General features: G+C 47.2%; 1 protein-coding gene across 1 annotated transcript in view; it reads left to right on the plus strand.

Moving 5' to 3' along the window:
- The window catches only part of LOC106574043 (multiple PDZ domain protein), a 129,343-nt gene that overhangs the window by 110,203 nt on the left and 3,739 nt on the right, over positions 1-15,401 (plus strand). Inside the window, exons 12-17 of the mRNA XM_014149565.2 lie at positions 246-393; positions 3,111-3,197; positions 3,616-3,748; positions 8,318-8,355; positions 8,562-8,684; positions 8,999-9,103. Of these exons, the coding sequence (XP_014005040.2) occupies positions 246-393; positions 3,111-3,197; positions 3,616-3,748; positions 8,318-8,355; positions 8,562-8,684; positions 8,999-9,103 (634 nt within the window). The remainder of the gene's footprint in view (positions 1-245; positions 394-3,110; positions 3,198-3,615; positions 3,749-8,317; positions 8,356-8,561; positions 8,685-8,998; positions 9,104-15,401) is intronic.

The raw sequence follows: 15,401 nt of genomic DNA on the forward strand, positions 1-15,401 counted from the left end.
ACACACACACACACATTCATTGTGTCTTCATAACAGAAGTTTTACCAGTATCAGGGAGTTTAATGTGAACCAGCAAGACATGTAAGGGGATCTATGCTGTCGCTATTTGCTACACTCTTACCTGGGATTTGTTGTCAGTAGTGTGCTTTGGTTACCTACACACTCTCCTTCCGATGGCAAGGATGAGATCCATTTTGAGCGTACGTAGCCATAGGAATTAATCAAGTATTTTATTTATATGGTAGGAACGGCACTGGGGTGTTCATCTCGGACGTGGTGAAAGGGGGCGCCGCCGAGCTGGATGGCCGGCTGATGCAGGGGGACCAGATTATCTCTGTCAACGGAGATGACATGAGGTCTGCCTCGCAAGAGACGGTAGCTGCCATTCTCAAGGTGCGTGGGGGGGGGGGGCCTTCTAGGCAGCCTTTAGGTCTGCCTAGAAGGCCAGCATCCAGGAGTCACCTCTTTACTGTTGACGTTGAGACTGGTGTTTTGTGGGTGCTATTTAATGAAGCTGCCAGTTGAGGACTTATGAGGTGTATGTTTCTCAAACTAGACACTCTAATGTACTTGTCCTCTTGCTCAGTTGTGCACTGGGGCCTCGCACTCCTCTTTCTATTCTGGTTAGAGACAGTTTGCGCTGTTCTGTGAAGGGCGTAGTACGCTGTGTACTACGCCCTTGTACGAGATCTTCAGTTTCTTGGCAATTTCTCGCATGGAATAGCCTTAATTTCTCAGAACAAGAATAGACTGACGAGTTTCAGAAGAAAGGTCTTTGTTTCTGGCCATTTTGAGCCTGTAATCGAACCCACAAATGCTGATGCTCCAGATACTCAACTAGTCTAAAGAAGGCCAGTTTTATTGCTTCTTTAATCAGAACAACAGTTTTCAGCTGTGCTAACATAATTGCAAAAGGGTTTTCTAATGATCAATTAGCCTTTTAAAATGATAAACTTGGATTAGCTAATACAACGTGCTGTTGGAACACAGGAGTGATGGTTCCTGATAATGGGCCTCTGTACGCCTATGTAGATATTCCATAAAAAATCAGCCGTTTCCATCTACAATAGTCATTTACAACATTAACAATGTCTACACTGTATTTCTGATCAATTTTATGTTATTTTAATGGATAAAAAATGTGCTTTTCTTTCAAAAACAAGGACATTTCTAAGTGACCCCAAACTTTTGAACGGTAATGTATACTCCGCAATTACAGAAAAAAACTATCAATTACAGTAGTCGCAGACAAACAAATAACTACAGCCTTTACAGACAAACAAATAACTACAGCCTTCACAGACAAACAAATAACTACAGCCTTTACAGACAAACAAATAACTACAGCCTTTACAGACAAACAAATAACAACAGCCTTCACAGACAAAAAAATAACTACAGCCTTCACAGACAAACAAATAACTACAGCCTTCACAGACAAACAAATAACTACAGATTTCACAGACAAACAAATAACTACAGCCTTTACAGACAAACAAATAACTACAGCCTTTACAGACAAACAAATAACTACAGTCTTTACAGACAAACAAATAACAAAAGCCTTCACAGACAAACAAATAACTACAGCCTTCACAGACAAACAAATAACTACAGCCTTCACAGACAAACAAATAACTACAGCCTTCACAGACAAACAACTGCCGCCTTTACAAACAAACAAATAACTACAGCCTTCACAGACAAAACAAATAACTACAGCCTTCACAGACAAACAACTGCCGCCTTTACAAACAAACAAATAACTACAGCCTTCACAGACGAAGAACTACACTAAAACAAATAACAACAGCTAATACTTGAAACACATCAAAGTAACACATCAAAGAACATCCCTTTCATTGTCACAGTCCAAAACAATAGAGTGCAATAGTAATGGAGTCTTTTTGAACAAAGCCTATGGGAAAATTCATGTTTTTGGATAAACGCCGAAAATAAGGTCTGTGGTAAACACAGGCTTAGGAGATGCTATATGTTTTGTTCTATGGGATAATCTTAATCAGCTAATGTCACTTTTTGTTAATTTTGAAGCATTTATGTAATAACAAAAGCAGATAAAGCACATAAATCCATCAACATTTATAAAGATCATGTTAACTGACTGATATTATCTCAGAACAAAACAAATAAGATCTCCTCAGCCTGGGTTAACCTCAAACCTAATTTTTGCGTTTATCGCAATACCCTATTCTTTTCCCATTCATTTTGCCCATAGCAATGGTTGAACAAACCAGAGGTAAAATAATTTCCAGTTTTTAGGACTACAAGCTGGCGAGAGCTCTCTGGACCAGCCTGTCACTTGCCACCAAACTCTTCTTCTTTCTTCCACAAGGGGTCACCATTGGTACAGTTATGTTCAAAGGCTGCAGTGCTCTCTTATGAATTGGTGTGCTTTAAGCTGCAGCGGTGGAGCGGAGGGGCTTTCTTGATGTGGTTGGTTTGGCTACAGTTCTTTATTATGTGGAGTCCTTCTAAAGTGGGTGCTTTGTGTGCCCTTGCTACAGTGGTGGACACTACATTTACAGTGCTGAGGTATATAGTAGCACTTTATCCTGTGCACTTGACAAATAAGGTTCTTTATTTTGTATTTTTTATTTTAACCTTTATTTAACTAGGCAAGTCGGCAATTCACAATGACAGCCTACCCTGGCCAAGCCCTCCCTTAGTCCCTATGGGACTCCCGATCACGACCGGTCGGGATACAGCCCGGGATCAAACCAGAGTCTGTAGTGAAGCCTTAGACCGCTGCACCACTCAGGTTGGGTTGTGTCTAAAGTAGTGCACTATGTCTGAGTATCAAATGGCACTATTGTAGGGAATAGGTTACCATTTAGGACTTGTAGGAATAGGTTACCATTTAGGACCTGTAGGGAATATGTTACCATTTAGGACGCAACCTATGATATGGAGATCCTGTCAGGTTGAAGTGCATGTCCTGTCCTCAGTAGTGAACATGGAAGTGGAGATCCTACCAGGTTGCAGTCCTATGCCATCAGACATTAATGCAGTAGGAAGTGAACACTGTAAGGCCAGTCCCTAGCTGCTCTGCTGTGGTAGTTACGTGCTGTGTGCTACCTGTGCCTCTGCAGTGTGCCAGGGGGGTGGTGCTCCTAGAGCTGGGCCGACTGAAGGCTGCCTCCTGGATCTCTTCCAGACGTACCTCCCAGGGAAGCCAGGTGTGTGTGTGTGTGTGTGTGTGTGTGTGCGTGTGTGTGTGTGTGTGTGTGTGTGTGTGTGTGTGTGTGTGTGTGTGTGTGTGTGTGTGTGTGTGTGTGTGTGTGTGTGTGTGTGTGTGTGTGTGTGTGTGTGTGTGTGTGTGTCCATTGTCACCCCCGCTGCCTGGGAGCTTGCATGCAGAAGCTCAGCCAGTGACTGACCCTGGCTGCTGTGTCATTAATACCCCTGTCTCTCCTCTCCATTCATCACATGCATGGAAGCCAAAATGGCCGACTGATGGATGTTTACCAGGCTTCTTCTGGTGTCACCTGTTTGTCACTCAGCCACCCAGCCAAACTTACCGCGACCGGGCAGCATCCTGTGTGTGTTTTCTCCTGACTGGATCATAGCTCTGTTCCCCCTCCCTCTCTCCAGCAGATGAGTCACGTGAGTGCCAATAGCACTATTGTCACGCCCCACCCCCCGCTAAACTCCACCCCTTCCACCTCTCAGCTCCTCAATAACGTCAGGAAGCCAATGACGGTGGGCATGACATCATCACAGAGCACAGGTAAAGTAGCACCAGTCCCTTTCCACAGAGAGTAGGACCAGACCCCTTTCCACAGAGAGTAGGACCAGACCCCTTTCCACAGAGAGTAGCACCAGTCCCTTTCCACAGAGAGTAGAACCAGACCCCTTTCCACAGAGAGTAGGACCAGACCCCTTTCCACAGAGAGTAGGACCATACCCCTTTCCACAGAGAGTAGGACCAGACCCTTTCCACAGAGAGTAGAACCAGACCCCTTTCCACAGAGAGTAGGACCAGACCCCTTTCCACAGAGAGTAGGACCAGACCCCTTTCCACAGAGAGTAGGACCAGACCCCTTTCCACAGAGAGTAGCACCAGTCCCTTTCCACAGAGAGTAGGACCAGTCCCTTTCCACAGAGAGTAGCACCAGCCCCTTTCCACAGAGAGTAGGACCAGACCCTTTCCACAGAGAGTAGAACCCGTCCCTTTCCACAGAGAGTAGGACCATACCCCTTTCCACAGAGAGTAGAACCAGTCCCTTTCCACATAGAGTAGCACCAGTCCCTTTCCACAGAGAGTAGGACCATACCCCTTTCCACAGAGAGTAGAACCAGTCCCTTTCCACATAGAGTAGCACCAGTCCCTTTCCACAGAGAGTAGGACCATACCCCTTTCCACAGAGAGTAGAACCAGTCCCTTTCCACAGAGAGTAGAACCAGTCCCTTTCCACAGAGAGTAGCACCAGTCCCTTTCCACAGAGAGTAGGACCATACCCCTTTCCACAGAGAGTAGAACCAGTCCCTTTCCACAGAGAGTAGAACCAGTCCCTTTCCACAGAGAGTAGAACCAGACCCCTTTCCACAGAGAGTAGCACCAGTCCCTTTCCACAGAGAGTAGAACCAGACCCCTTTCCACAGAGAGTAGGACCAGACCCCTTTCCACAGAGTAGAACCAGACCCCTTTCCACAGAGAGTAGGACCAGACCCTTTCCACAGAGTAGAACCAGACCCCTTTCCACAGAGAGTAGAACCAGTCCCTTTCCACATAGAGTAGCACCAGTCCCTTTCCACAGAGAGTAGGACCATACCCCTTTCCACAGAGAGTAGAACCAGTCCCTTTCCACATAGAGTAGCACCAGTCCCTTTCCACAGAGAGTAGGACCATACCCCTTTCCACAGAGAGTAGAACCAGTCCCTTTCCACAGAGAGTAGAACCAGTCCCTTTCCACGAGAGTAGAACCAGTCCCTTTCCACAGAGAGTAGCACCAGTCCCTTTCCACAGAGAGTAGAACCAGACCCCTTTCCACAGAGAGTAGCACCAGTCCCTTTCCACAGAGAGTAGAACCAGACCCCTTTCCACAGAGAGTAGGACCAGACCCTTTCCACAGAGAGTAGCACCAGCCCCTTTCCACAGAGAGTAGCACCAGTCCCTTTCCACAGAGAGTAGAACCCGTCCCTTTCCACAGAGAGTAGAACCAGACCCCTTTCCACAGAGAGTAGAACCAGTCCCTTTCCACAGAGAGTAGGACCAGACCCCTTTCCACAGAGAGTAGGACCAGACCCCTTTCCACAGAGAGTAGGACCAGACCCCTTTCCACAGAGAGTAGAACCAGTCCCTTTCCACAGAGAGTAGCACCAGTCCCTTTCCACAGAGAGTAGAACCAGACCCCTTTCCACAGAGAGTAGCACCAGTCCCTTTCCACAGAGAGTAGAACCAGACCCTTTCCACAGAGAGTAGGACCAGACCCCTTTCCACAGAGAGTAGAACCAGTCCCTTTCCACAGAGAGTAGCACCAGCCCCTTTCCACAGAGAGTAGCACCAGTCCCTTTCCACAGAGAGTAGAACCCGTCCCTTTCCACAGAGAGTAGAACCAGACCCCTTTCCACAGAGAGTAGAACCAGTCCCTTTCCACAGAGTAGAACCAGACCCCTTTCCACAGAGAGTAGAACCAGTCCCTTTCCACAGAGAGTAGGACCAGACCCCTTTCCACAGAGAGTAGAACCAGTCCCTTTCCACAGAGTAGAACCAGACCCCTTTCCACAGAGAGTAGCACCAGTCCCTTTCCACAGAGAGTAGAACCAGTCCCTTTCCACAGAGAGTAGAACCAGACCCCTTTCCACAGAGAGTAGAACCAGTCCCTTTCCACAGAGTAGAACCAGACCCCTTTCCACAGAGAGTAGCACCAGTCCCTTTCCACAGAGAGTAGAACCAGTCCCTTTCCACAGAGAGTAGGACCAGACCCTTTCCACAGAGTAGAACCAGACCCCTTTCCACAGAGAGTAGAACCAGTCCCTTTCCACATAGAGTAGCACCAGTCCCTTTCCACAGAGAGTAGGACCATACCCCTTTCCACAGAGAGTAGAACCAGTCCCTTTCCACATAGAGTAGCACCAGTCCCTTTCCACAGAGAGTAGGACCATACCCCTTTCCACAGAGAGTAGAACCAGTCCCTTTCCACAGAGTAGAACCAGACCCCTTTCCACAGAGAGTAGAACCAGTCCCTTTCCACATAGAGTAGCACCAGTCCCTTTCCACAGAGAGTAGGACCATACCCCTTTCCACAGAGAGTAGAACCAGTCCCTTTCCACATAGAGTAGCACCAGTCCCTTTCCACAGAGAGTAGGACCATACCCCTTTCCACAGAGAGTAGAACCAGTCCCTTTCCACAGAGAGTAGGACCAGTCCCTTTCCACAGAGAGTAGGACCATACCCCTTTCCACAGAGAGTAGAACCAGTCCCTTTCCACAGAGAGTAGAACCAGTCCCTTTCCACAGAGAGTAGCACCAGTCCCTTTCCACAGAGAGTAGAACCAGACCCCTTTCCACAGAGAGTAGCACCAGTCCCTTTCCACAGAGAGTAGGACCAGACCCTTTCCACAGAGAGTAGAACCAGTCCCTTTCCACAGAGAGTAGAACCAGACCCCTTTCCACAGAGAGTAGAACCAGTCCCTTTCCACAGAGAGTAGAACCAGACCCTTTCCACAGAGAGTAGAACCAGTCCCTTTCCACAGAGAGTAGAACCAGTCCCTTTCCACAGAGAGTAGAACCAGACCCCTTTCCACAGAGAGTAGCACCAGTCCCTTTCCACAGAGAGTAGAACCAGACCGTTTCCACAGAGAGTAGGACCAGACCCCTTTCCACAGAGAGTAGAACCAGTCCCTTTCCACAGAGAGTAGCACCAGCCCCTTTCCACAGAGAGTAGCACCAGTCCCTTTCCACAGAGAGTAGAACCCGTCCCTTTCCACAGAGAGTAGAACCAGACCCCTTTCCACAGAGAGTAGAACCAGTCCCTTTCCACAGAGTAGAACCAGACCCCTTTCCACAGAGAGTAGAACCAGTCCCTTTCCACAGAGAGTAGGACCAGACCCCTTTCCACAGAGAGTAGAACCAGTCCCTTTCCACAGAGTAGAACCAGACCCCTTTCCACAGAGAGTAGCACCAGTCCCTTTCCACAGAGAGTAGAACCAGTCCCTTTCCACAGAGAGTAGAACCAGACCCCTTTCCACAGAGAGTAGAACCAGTCCCTTTCCACAGAGTAGAACCAGACCCCTTTCCACAGAGAGTAGCACCAGTCCCTTTCCACAGAGAGTAGAACCAGTCCCTTTCCACAGAGAGTAGGACCAGACCCTTTCCACAGAGTAGAACCAGACCCCTTTCCACAGAGAGTAGAACCAGTCCCTTTCCACATAGAGTAGCACCAGTCCCTTTCCACAGAGAGTAGGACCATACCCCTTTCCACAGAGAGTAGAACCAGTCCCTTTCCACATAGAGTAGCACCAGTCCCTTTCCACAGAGAGTAGGACCATACCCCTTTCCACAGAGAGTAGAACCAGTCCCTTTCCACAGAGTAGAACCAGACCCCTTTCCACAGAGAGTAGAACCAGTCCCTTTCCACATAGAGTAGCACCAGTCCCTTTCCACAGAGAGTAGGACCATACCCCTTTCCACAGAGAGTAGAACCAGTCCCTTTCCACATAGAGTAGCACCAGTCCCTTTCCACAGAGAGTAGGACCATACCCCTTTCCACAGAGAGTAGAACCAGTCCCTTTCCACAGAGAGTAGGACCAGTCCCTTTCCACAGAGAGTAGGACCATACCCCTTTCCACAGAGAGTAGAACCAGTCCCTTTCCACAGAGAGTAGAACCAGTCCCTTTCCACAGAGAGTAGCACCAGTCCCTTTCCACAGAGAGTAGAACCAGACCCCTTTCCACAGAGAGTAGCACCAGTCCCTTTCCACAGAGAGTAGGACCAGACCCTTTCCACAGAGAGTAGAACCAGTCCCTTTCCACAGAGAGTAGAACCAGACCCCTTTCCACAGAGAGTAGAACCAGTCCCTTTCCACAGAGAGTAGAACCAGACCCTTTCCACAGAGAGTAGAACCAGTCCCTTTCCACAGAGAGTAGAACCAGTCCCTTTCCACAGAGAGTAGAACCAGACCCCTTTCCACAGAGAGTAGCACCAGTCCCTTTCCACAGAGAGTAGAACCAGACCCTTTCCACAGAGAGTGTAACTGTAGGAAAAGGTTTAGAAACTGCCCTGACTGGAATTACACACAGTTAGTTCTGTGTGTGTTTCCCGTCCTCATCTTTTTCCCTTTCTGGGTTTGTCGTAGCTGCAGAAACAGGGATGCGCACTGTGGAGATCACAAGGGTAAGTTGAGCTGTCTCCAGTTATGTTTAGTTGGTTTAAACTACTCATAATATGCACATTTATATCTGTAGACTATACTGTATACTCTGCCAATTCAACTCTAGAAGCTTTCTTTATTGGCATGAAAATGATGACAACAATCACAACCTCCTCTTATATAACAGTTTATTATTAATCATGATAATAGCATTGCTGATCTCTCTCAGGGTCCTACTGATGCGCTGGGGATCAGTATAGCTGGGGGGAAGGACAGTCCTCTGGGGGATATCCCCATCTTCCTGGCCATGATCCAGGCCAACGGGGTGGCAGCCAAGACGCACCGGCTCAAGGTGTGTGTGTGTGTGTGCGCGTGTGTGCGCGTATGTGTGTGTGCATGCGTGTGTGTGTGAGTGTGCGAGAGAACCCACATCAGAGTGTCTTAGAATCCCCTTACTGTTTGTGATGGCTCACCCTGGCCTCTCTGTGTGTGTGTGTGTGTGTGTGTGTGTGTGTGTGTGTGTGTGTGTGTGTGTGTGTGTGTGTGTGTGTGTGTGTGTGTGTGTGTGTGTGTGTGTGTGTGTGTGTGTGTGTGTGTGTGTGTGTGTGTGTGTGTGTGTGTGTGTGTGTGTGTGTGTGTGTGTGTGTGTGTGTGTGTGTCCTCCAGGTGGGTGATAGGATCGTGAGTATCAACTCCCAGTCTCTGGAAGGCCTGTCCCATGGGGATGTAGTCACCATACTGAAGAATGCCTACGGCAGCATCATTCTGAAGGTACACATAGATCATTCTCCAGGTTCACACAGATCATTCTCCAGGTACACAGATCATTCTCCAGGTACACACAGATCATTCTCCAGGATCACACAGATCATTCTCCGGGTACACAGATCATTCTCCAGGTTCACACAGATCATTCTCCAGGATCACACAGATCATTCTCCAGGATCACACAGATCATTCTCCAGGTACACAGATCATTCTCCAGGTTCACACAGATCATTCTCCAGGTTCACACAGATCATTCTCCAGGTACACAGATCATTCTCCAGGTTCACACAGATCATTCTCCAGGTTCACACAGATCATTCTCCAGGTACACAGATCATTCTCCAGGTTCACACAGATCATTCTCCAGGTACACAGATCATTCTCCAGGTACACAGATCATTCCCCAGGTACACATATCATTCTCCAGGTTCACACAGATCATTCTCCAGGTACACAGATCATTCTCCAGGTACACAGATCATTCTCCAGGTTCACACATGGAACACATACACACACAATATATACATACAGTGCATTCGGAAAGTATTCCGACCTCTTTACTCTTTCCACATTTTGTTATGGGGCAGCCTTATTCTAAAATCTTTTTCTTTTTTTATCGCCCTTATCAATCTATACACAATACCCAGTAATGACAAAGAAAATAATGTTTTTTAGAAATGTTTGCAAATGTATAAAAAATAATATATATATTTATATATATATATATACATATACACTGCTCAAAAAAATAAAGGGAACAATTAAACAACACAATGTAACTCCAAGTCAATCACACTTCTGTGAAATCAAACTGTACACTTAGGATGCAACATTGATTGACTATAAATTTCACATGCTGTTGAGCAAATGGAATAGACAACAGGTGGAAATTATAGGCAATTAGCAAGACACCCCGACTAAAGGAGTGGTTCTGCAGGTGGTGAGCACAGACCACTTCTCAGTTCCTGTGCTTCCTGGCTGATGTTTTGGTCACTTTTGAATGCTGGCGGTGCTTTCACTCTAGTGGGAGCATGAGACGGAGTCTACAACCCACACAAGTGGCTCAGGTAGTGCAGCTCATCCAGGATGGCACATCAATGCGAGCTGTGGCAAGAAGGTTTGCTGTGTCTGTCAGCGTAGTGTCCAGAGCATGGAGGCGCTACCAGGAGACAGGCAAGTACATCAGGAGACGTGGAGGAGGCCGTAGGAGGGCAACAACCCAGCAGCAGGACCGCTACCTCCGCCTTTGTGCAAGGAGGAGCAGGAGAAGCACTGCCAGAGCCCTGCAAAATGACCTCCAGCAGGCCACAAATGTGCATGTGTCTGCTCAAACGGTCAGAAACAGACTCCATTAGGGTGGTATGAGGGCCCGACGTCCACAGGTGGGGGTTGTGCTTACAGCCCAACACCGTGCAGGACGTTTGGCATTTGCCAGAGAACACCAAGATTGGCAAATTCGCCACTGGCGCCCTGTGCTCTTCACAGATGAAAGTAGGTTCACACTGAGCACGTGACAGACGTGACAGAGTCTGGAGACACCATGGAGAACGTTCTGCTGCCTGCAACATCCTCCAGCATGACCGGTTTGGCGGTGGGTCAGTCATGGTGTGGGGTGGCATTTCTTTGGGGGGCCGCACAGCCCTCCATGTGCTCGCCAGAGGTAGCCTGACTGCCATTAGGTACCGAGATGAGATCCTCAGACCCCTTGTGAGACCATATGCTGGTGCGGTTGGCCCTGGGTTCCTCCTAATGCAAGACAATGCTAGACCTCATGTGGCTGGAGTGTGTCAGCAGTTCCTGCAAGAGGAAGGCATTGATGCTATGGACTGGCCCGCCCGTTCCCCAGACTTGAATCCAATTGAGCACATCTGGGACATCATGTCTCGCTCCATCCACCAACGCCACGTTGCACCACAGACTGTCCAGGAGTTGGCGGATACTTTAGTCCAGGTCTGGGAGGAGATCCCTCAGGAGACTATCCGCCACCTCATCAGGAGCATGCCCAGGCGTTGTAGGGAGGTCATACAGGCACGTGGAGGTCACACACACTACTGAGCCTCATTTTGACTTGTTTTAAGGACATTACATCAAAGTTGGATCAGCCTGTAGTGTGGTTTTCCACTTTATTTTTGAGTGTGACTCCAAATCCAGACCTCCATGGGTTGATAAATTGGATTGCCATTGATTATTTTTGTGTGATTTTGTTGTCAGCACATTCAACTATGTAAAGAAAAAAGTATTTAATAAGATTATTTCTTTCATTCAGATCTAGGATGTGTTGTTTAAGTGTTCCCTTTATTTTTTTGAGCAGTATATATATATATATATATATATATATATATATATATATATATATATATATATATATATATATATATATATACTAGATTTACATAAGTGTTCAGACCCTTTACTAAGTACTTAACTGAAGCACCTTTGGCAGCGATTACAGCCTCGAGTCTTCTTGAGTTTGACGCTACAAGCTTGGAACACCTGTATTTGGGGAGTTTCTCCCATTTTTCTCTGCAGATCCTCTCAAGCTCTGTCAGGTTGGATGGGGAGTGTCGCTGCACAGCTAATTTCAGGTCTCTCTAGAGATTTTCAATTAGGTTCAAGTCCGAGCTCTGGCTGAGCCACTCAAGGAAATTCAGAGACTTGTCCTGAAGCCACTCCTGCGTTGTCTTGGCTGTGTGCTTAGGGTTGCTGTCCTTTTGGAAGGTGAACTTTCGCCCTAGTCTGTGGTCCCGAGTGCTCTCGAGCAGGTTTTCATCAAGGATCTCTCTGTACTTTGCTCCGTTAATTTTTCCCTCGATCCTGACTAGTCTCCAAGTCCCTGCCACTGAAAAACATCCCCACAGCATGATGCTGCCACCACCATGCTTCACCGTAGGGATGGTACCAGGTTTCCTACAGACGTGATGCTTGGCATTCAGGCCAAAGAGTTCAATCTTGGTTTCATCAGACCAGGGAATCTTGTTTCTCATGGTCTGAGTCCTTTAGGTGCTTTTTGGCAAACTCCATGCGGGCTGTCATGTGCCTTTTACTGAGGAGTGGCTTCCGTCTGGACACTCTACCATAAAGGCCTGATTGGTGGAGTGCTGCAGAGATGGTTGTCCTTCTGGAAGGTTCTCCCATCTCCACAGAGGAACTCTGGAGCTCTGTCAGAGTGACCATCGGGTTCTTGGTCACCTCCCTGACCAAGGCCCTTCTCCCCCTATTGCTCAGTTTGGTCGGGCGGCCAGCGCTAGGTAGAATCTTAGTGGTTCCAAACTTCTTCCATTTAAGAATGATGGAGGGCACTGTGTTCCTGGGGACCTTCAATGCTGTAGAAATGTTTTGGTACACTTCCACAGATCTGTGCCTCGACACAATCCTGTCTCTGACCTCTACTATTCCTTCGACCTCATGGCTTGGTTTTTGCTCTGACATGCACTTTCAACTGTGGGACCTTATATAGACAGATGTGTGCCTTTCCAAATCATGTTCAATCAGTTGAATGTACCGCAGGTGGACTCCAATCAAGTTGTAGAAACATCTCAAGGATGATCAATGGAAACAGGATGCACCTGAGCTCAATTTCTAATATCATAGCAAAGGGTCTCAATACGTATGTAAATAAGGTATTTCTGTTTTTTATTAATACATTTGCTAAAATTTTAGAAAAAACTGTTTTCACTTTGTTAATATGGGGTATCGTGTGTAGATTGATGAGTAAAAAATATTCAATAAATTTTAGAACAAGGCTGTAACATAACAAAATGTTGAAAAAGTCAAGGAGTCGGAATACTTTCCGAATGCACGCTCGCCTGCTCCCGCTTCCCCTCTCTGGCGCTCGAAGGCGCCAGGCTGCCCTGCATTACGGACACCTGTCACAATCATTACGCGCATCAGCGCTCATTGGACTCACCTGGACTCCTTTACTTTGATGATTGCCCCTCTATATCTGTCTGTTCCTCAGTTGGTTCCCCATGTCAGCATTATTGTCTTCATGTCGTTTTGTTCTCCCTGTCCAGACGCTGTTCTTGTTTTGTTTGATGTCCGTTTTCCATTAAATGTTCACTCCCTGTACTTGCTTCTCGTCGCCAGCATCGGTCCTTACAGTACACACACACACACACACACACACACACACACACACACACACACACACACACACAGTACACACACAGTACACACACAGTACACACACACACACACACACACACACACACACACACACACACACACACACACACACACACACACACACACAGTACACACACACACACACACACACACACACACGTACACACACACACACACACACACAGTACACACACACACACACAGCACACACACACACACACACAGTACACACACACGCACACACTCACACAGTACACACACACACAGTACACACACACACACACAGTACACACACACACACACACACACAGTACACACACACACACACAGTACACACACACACAGTACACACACAGTACACACACACACAGTACACACACACACACACAGTACACACACACACACACACACACAGTACACACACAGCACACACACAGCACACACACACACACACACACAGTACACACACACACACACACAGTACACACACACACACAGTACACACACACACACACAGTACACACACACACCTCTGTATGGTCAAATGAAGTATCAGTTATTAAACGTGATGACACCCATCACCCAATGTAACCACATTATGCTTTTTATTTGCCTATTATTTTACATCCATCAAATAAATGTTTCCTGATAAGAGATGTAAATAAAATCATACATTTTTCAAATATACATTCTTGAAAAACCTGTATGTGTCTGTGTTTAGCTGTGTGTGTGTGTGTGTGTGTGTGTGTGTGTGTGTGTGTGTGTGTGTGTGTGTGTGTGTGTGTGTGTGTATGCGCGCGCGTCCGGACACTGTGTGGTTATCAGCTTGTTACAGCCGGTTGGCAGTTTGGTCAGATAATCCCAGGCCTTTATGTTAATGCTGCTTTATCAGTCCGGCTCCAGCAGCCTCAGTACTGGACTGTTACACTGGGCTGTTAGACTGGACTGTTAGACTGGATTGTTACACTGGGCTGTTAGACTGGGCTGTTAGACTGGGCTGTTAGACTGGACTGTTACACTGGGCTGTTAGACTGGGCTGTTAGACTGGACTGTTAGACTGGACTGTTAGACTGGACTGTTAGACTGGACTGTTAGACTGGGCTGTTAGACTGGACTGTTAGACTGGGCTGTTACACTGGGCTGTTACACTGGACTGTAAGACTGGACTGTAAGACTGGACTGTAAGACTGGACTGTTATACTGGGCTGTTACACTGGACTGTTACACTGGGCTGTTAGACTGGACTGTAAGACTGGACTGTTATACTGGGCTAGCTGCCTGGTGTTGATTACACCAAACACACGCACACACACACACACACGCCACCCAGGACACCCAGCAATTACTGTCTGACTCGATCTCTCTCTGCCCCCTCTCTCGTTCTCGTTCACAACTTTGGTCTCTCTCTACCTTCTCTCTCTTTTGCTGTCTCCCTCCTCTATCCATCTCTTTCTCTATCTCTCTACCTTTCTGGCTTTACATACGTCATTGATCAGACACTCTTATCCCGAGTGGGGCAGCGGTCTAAGGCACTGCATCTCAGTGCTAGAGGTGTCACTACAGACCCTGGTTCGATTCCTGGCTGTATCATAACCGGCCGTGATTGGGAGTCCAATAGGGTGGCGCACAATTGGCCCAGCGTCGTCCGGGTTAGGGTTTGGCCGGGGTAGGGCGTCGTTGCAAATTAGAATTTGTTCTTAACTGACTTGCCTAGTTAAATAAAGGTTAAATCAAATATAAATAAATAAATAAAGAGTGACTTGCAGCAGTGAGTGCATACGTTTTTTTGTACTTTTTCTCTTTCTCTCCCTCTCTTTTCAACTCTCTTCTACTCTCTCTCCCTCTCGCTCTCTTTTTACCTCTACCTGTCTCTCTCTTTCTCTCTCTTCATCCTCTATCCATCCCTCCCCTTCATTCATCCCCCTATCTGTTATTAATTTGCATACACACAAGTAAGCCTTAAAGCTGGAATCCTTAATGGTCAAACTGCCACGTCCGTTTGTAATATTACAACAACAAAGAAGTTACTGCAAACAAGAAAACCCAGTTTTCCCCCTCTGACATCACTGCATCACATCAGAACAGCACGATATGTACTGCTGCCATGGTGGTGGGGACAGTGGCGCGCTTTCCCCCTACTGGTGATTCCATCTCTAACAAAGGAAGAGAACATTGT

This window comes from Salmo salar, chromosome ssa16 (genome assembly GCF_905237065.1).
Source record: "Salmo salar chromosome ssa16, Ssal_v3.1, whole genome shotgun sequence".
NCBI classification, from domain to species: domain Eukaryota; kingdom Metazoa; phylum Chordata; class Actinopteri; order Salmoniformes; family Salmonidae; genus Salmo; species Salmo salar.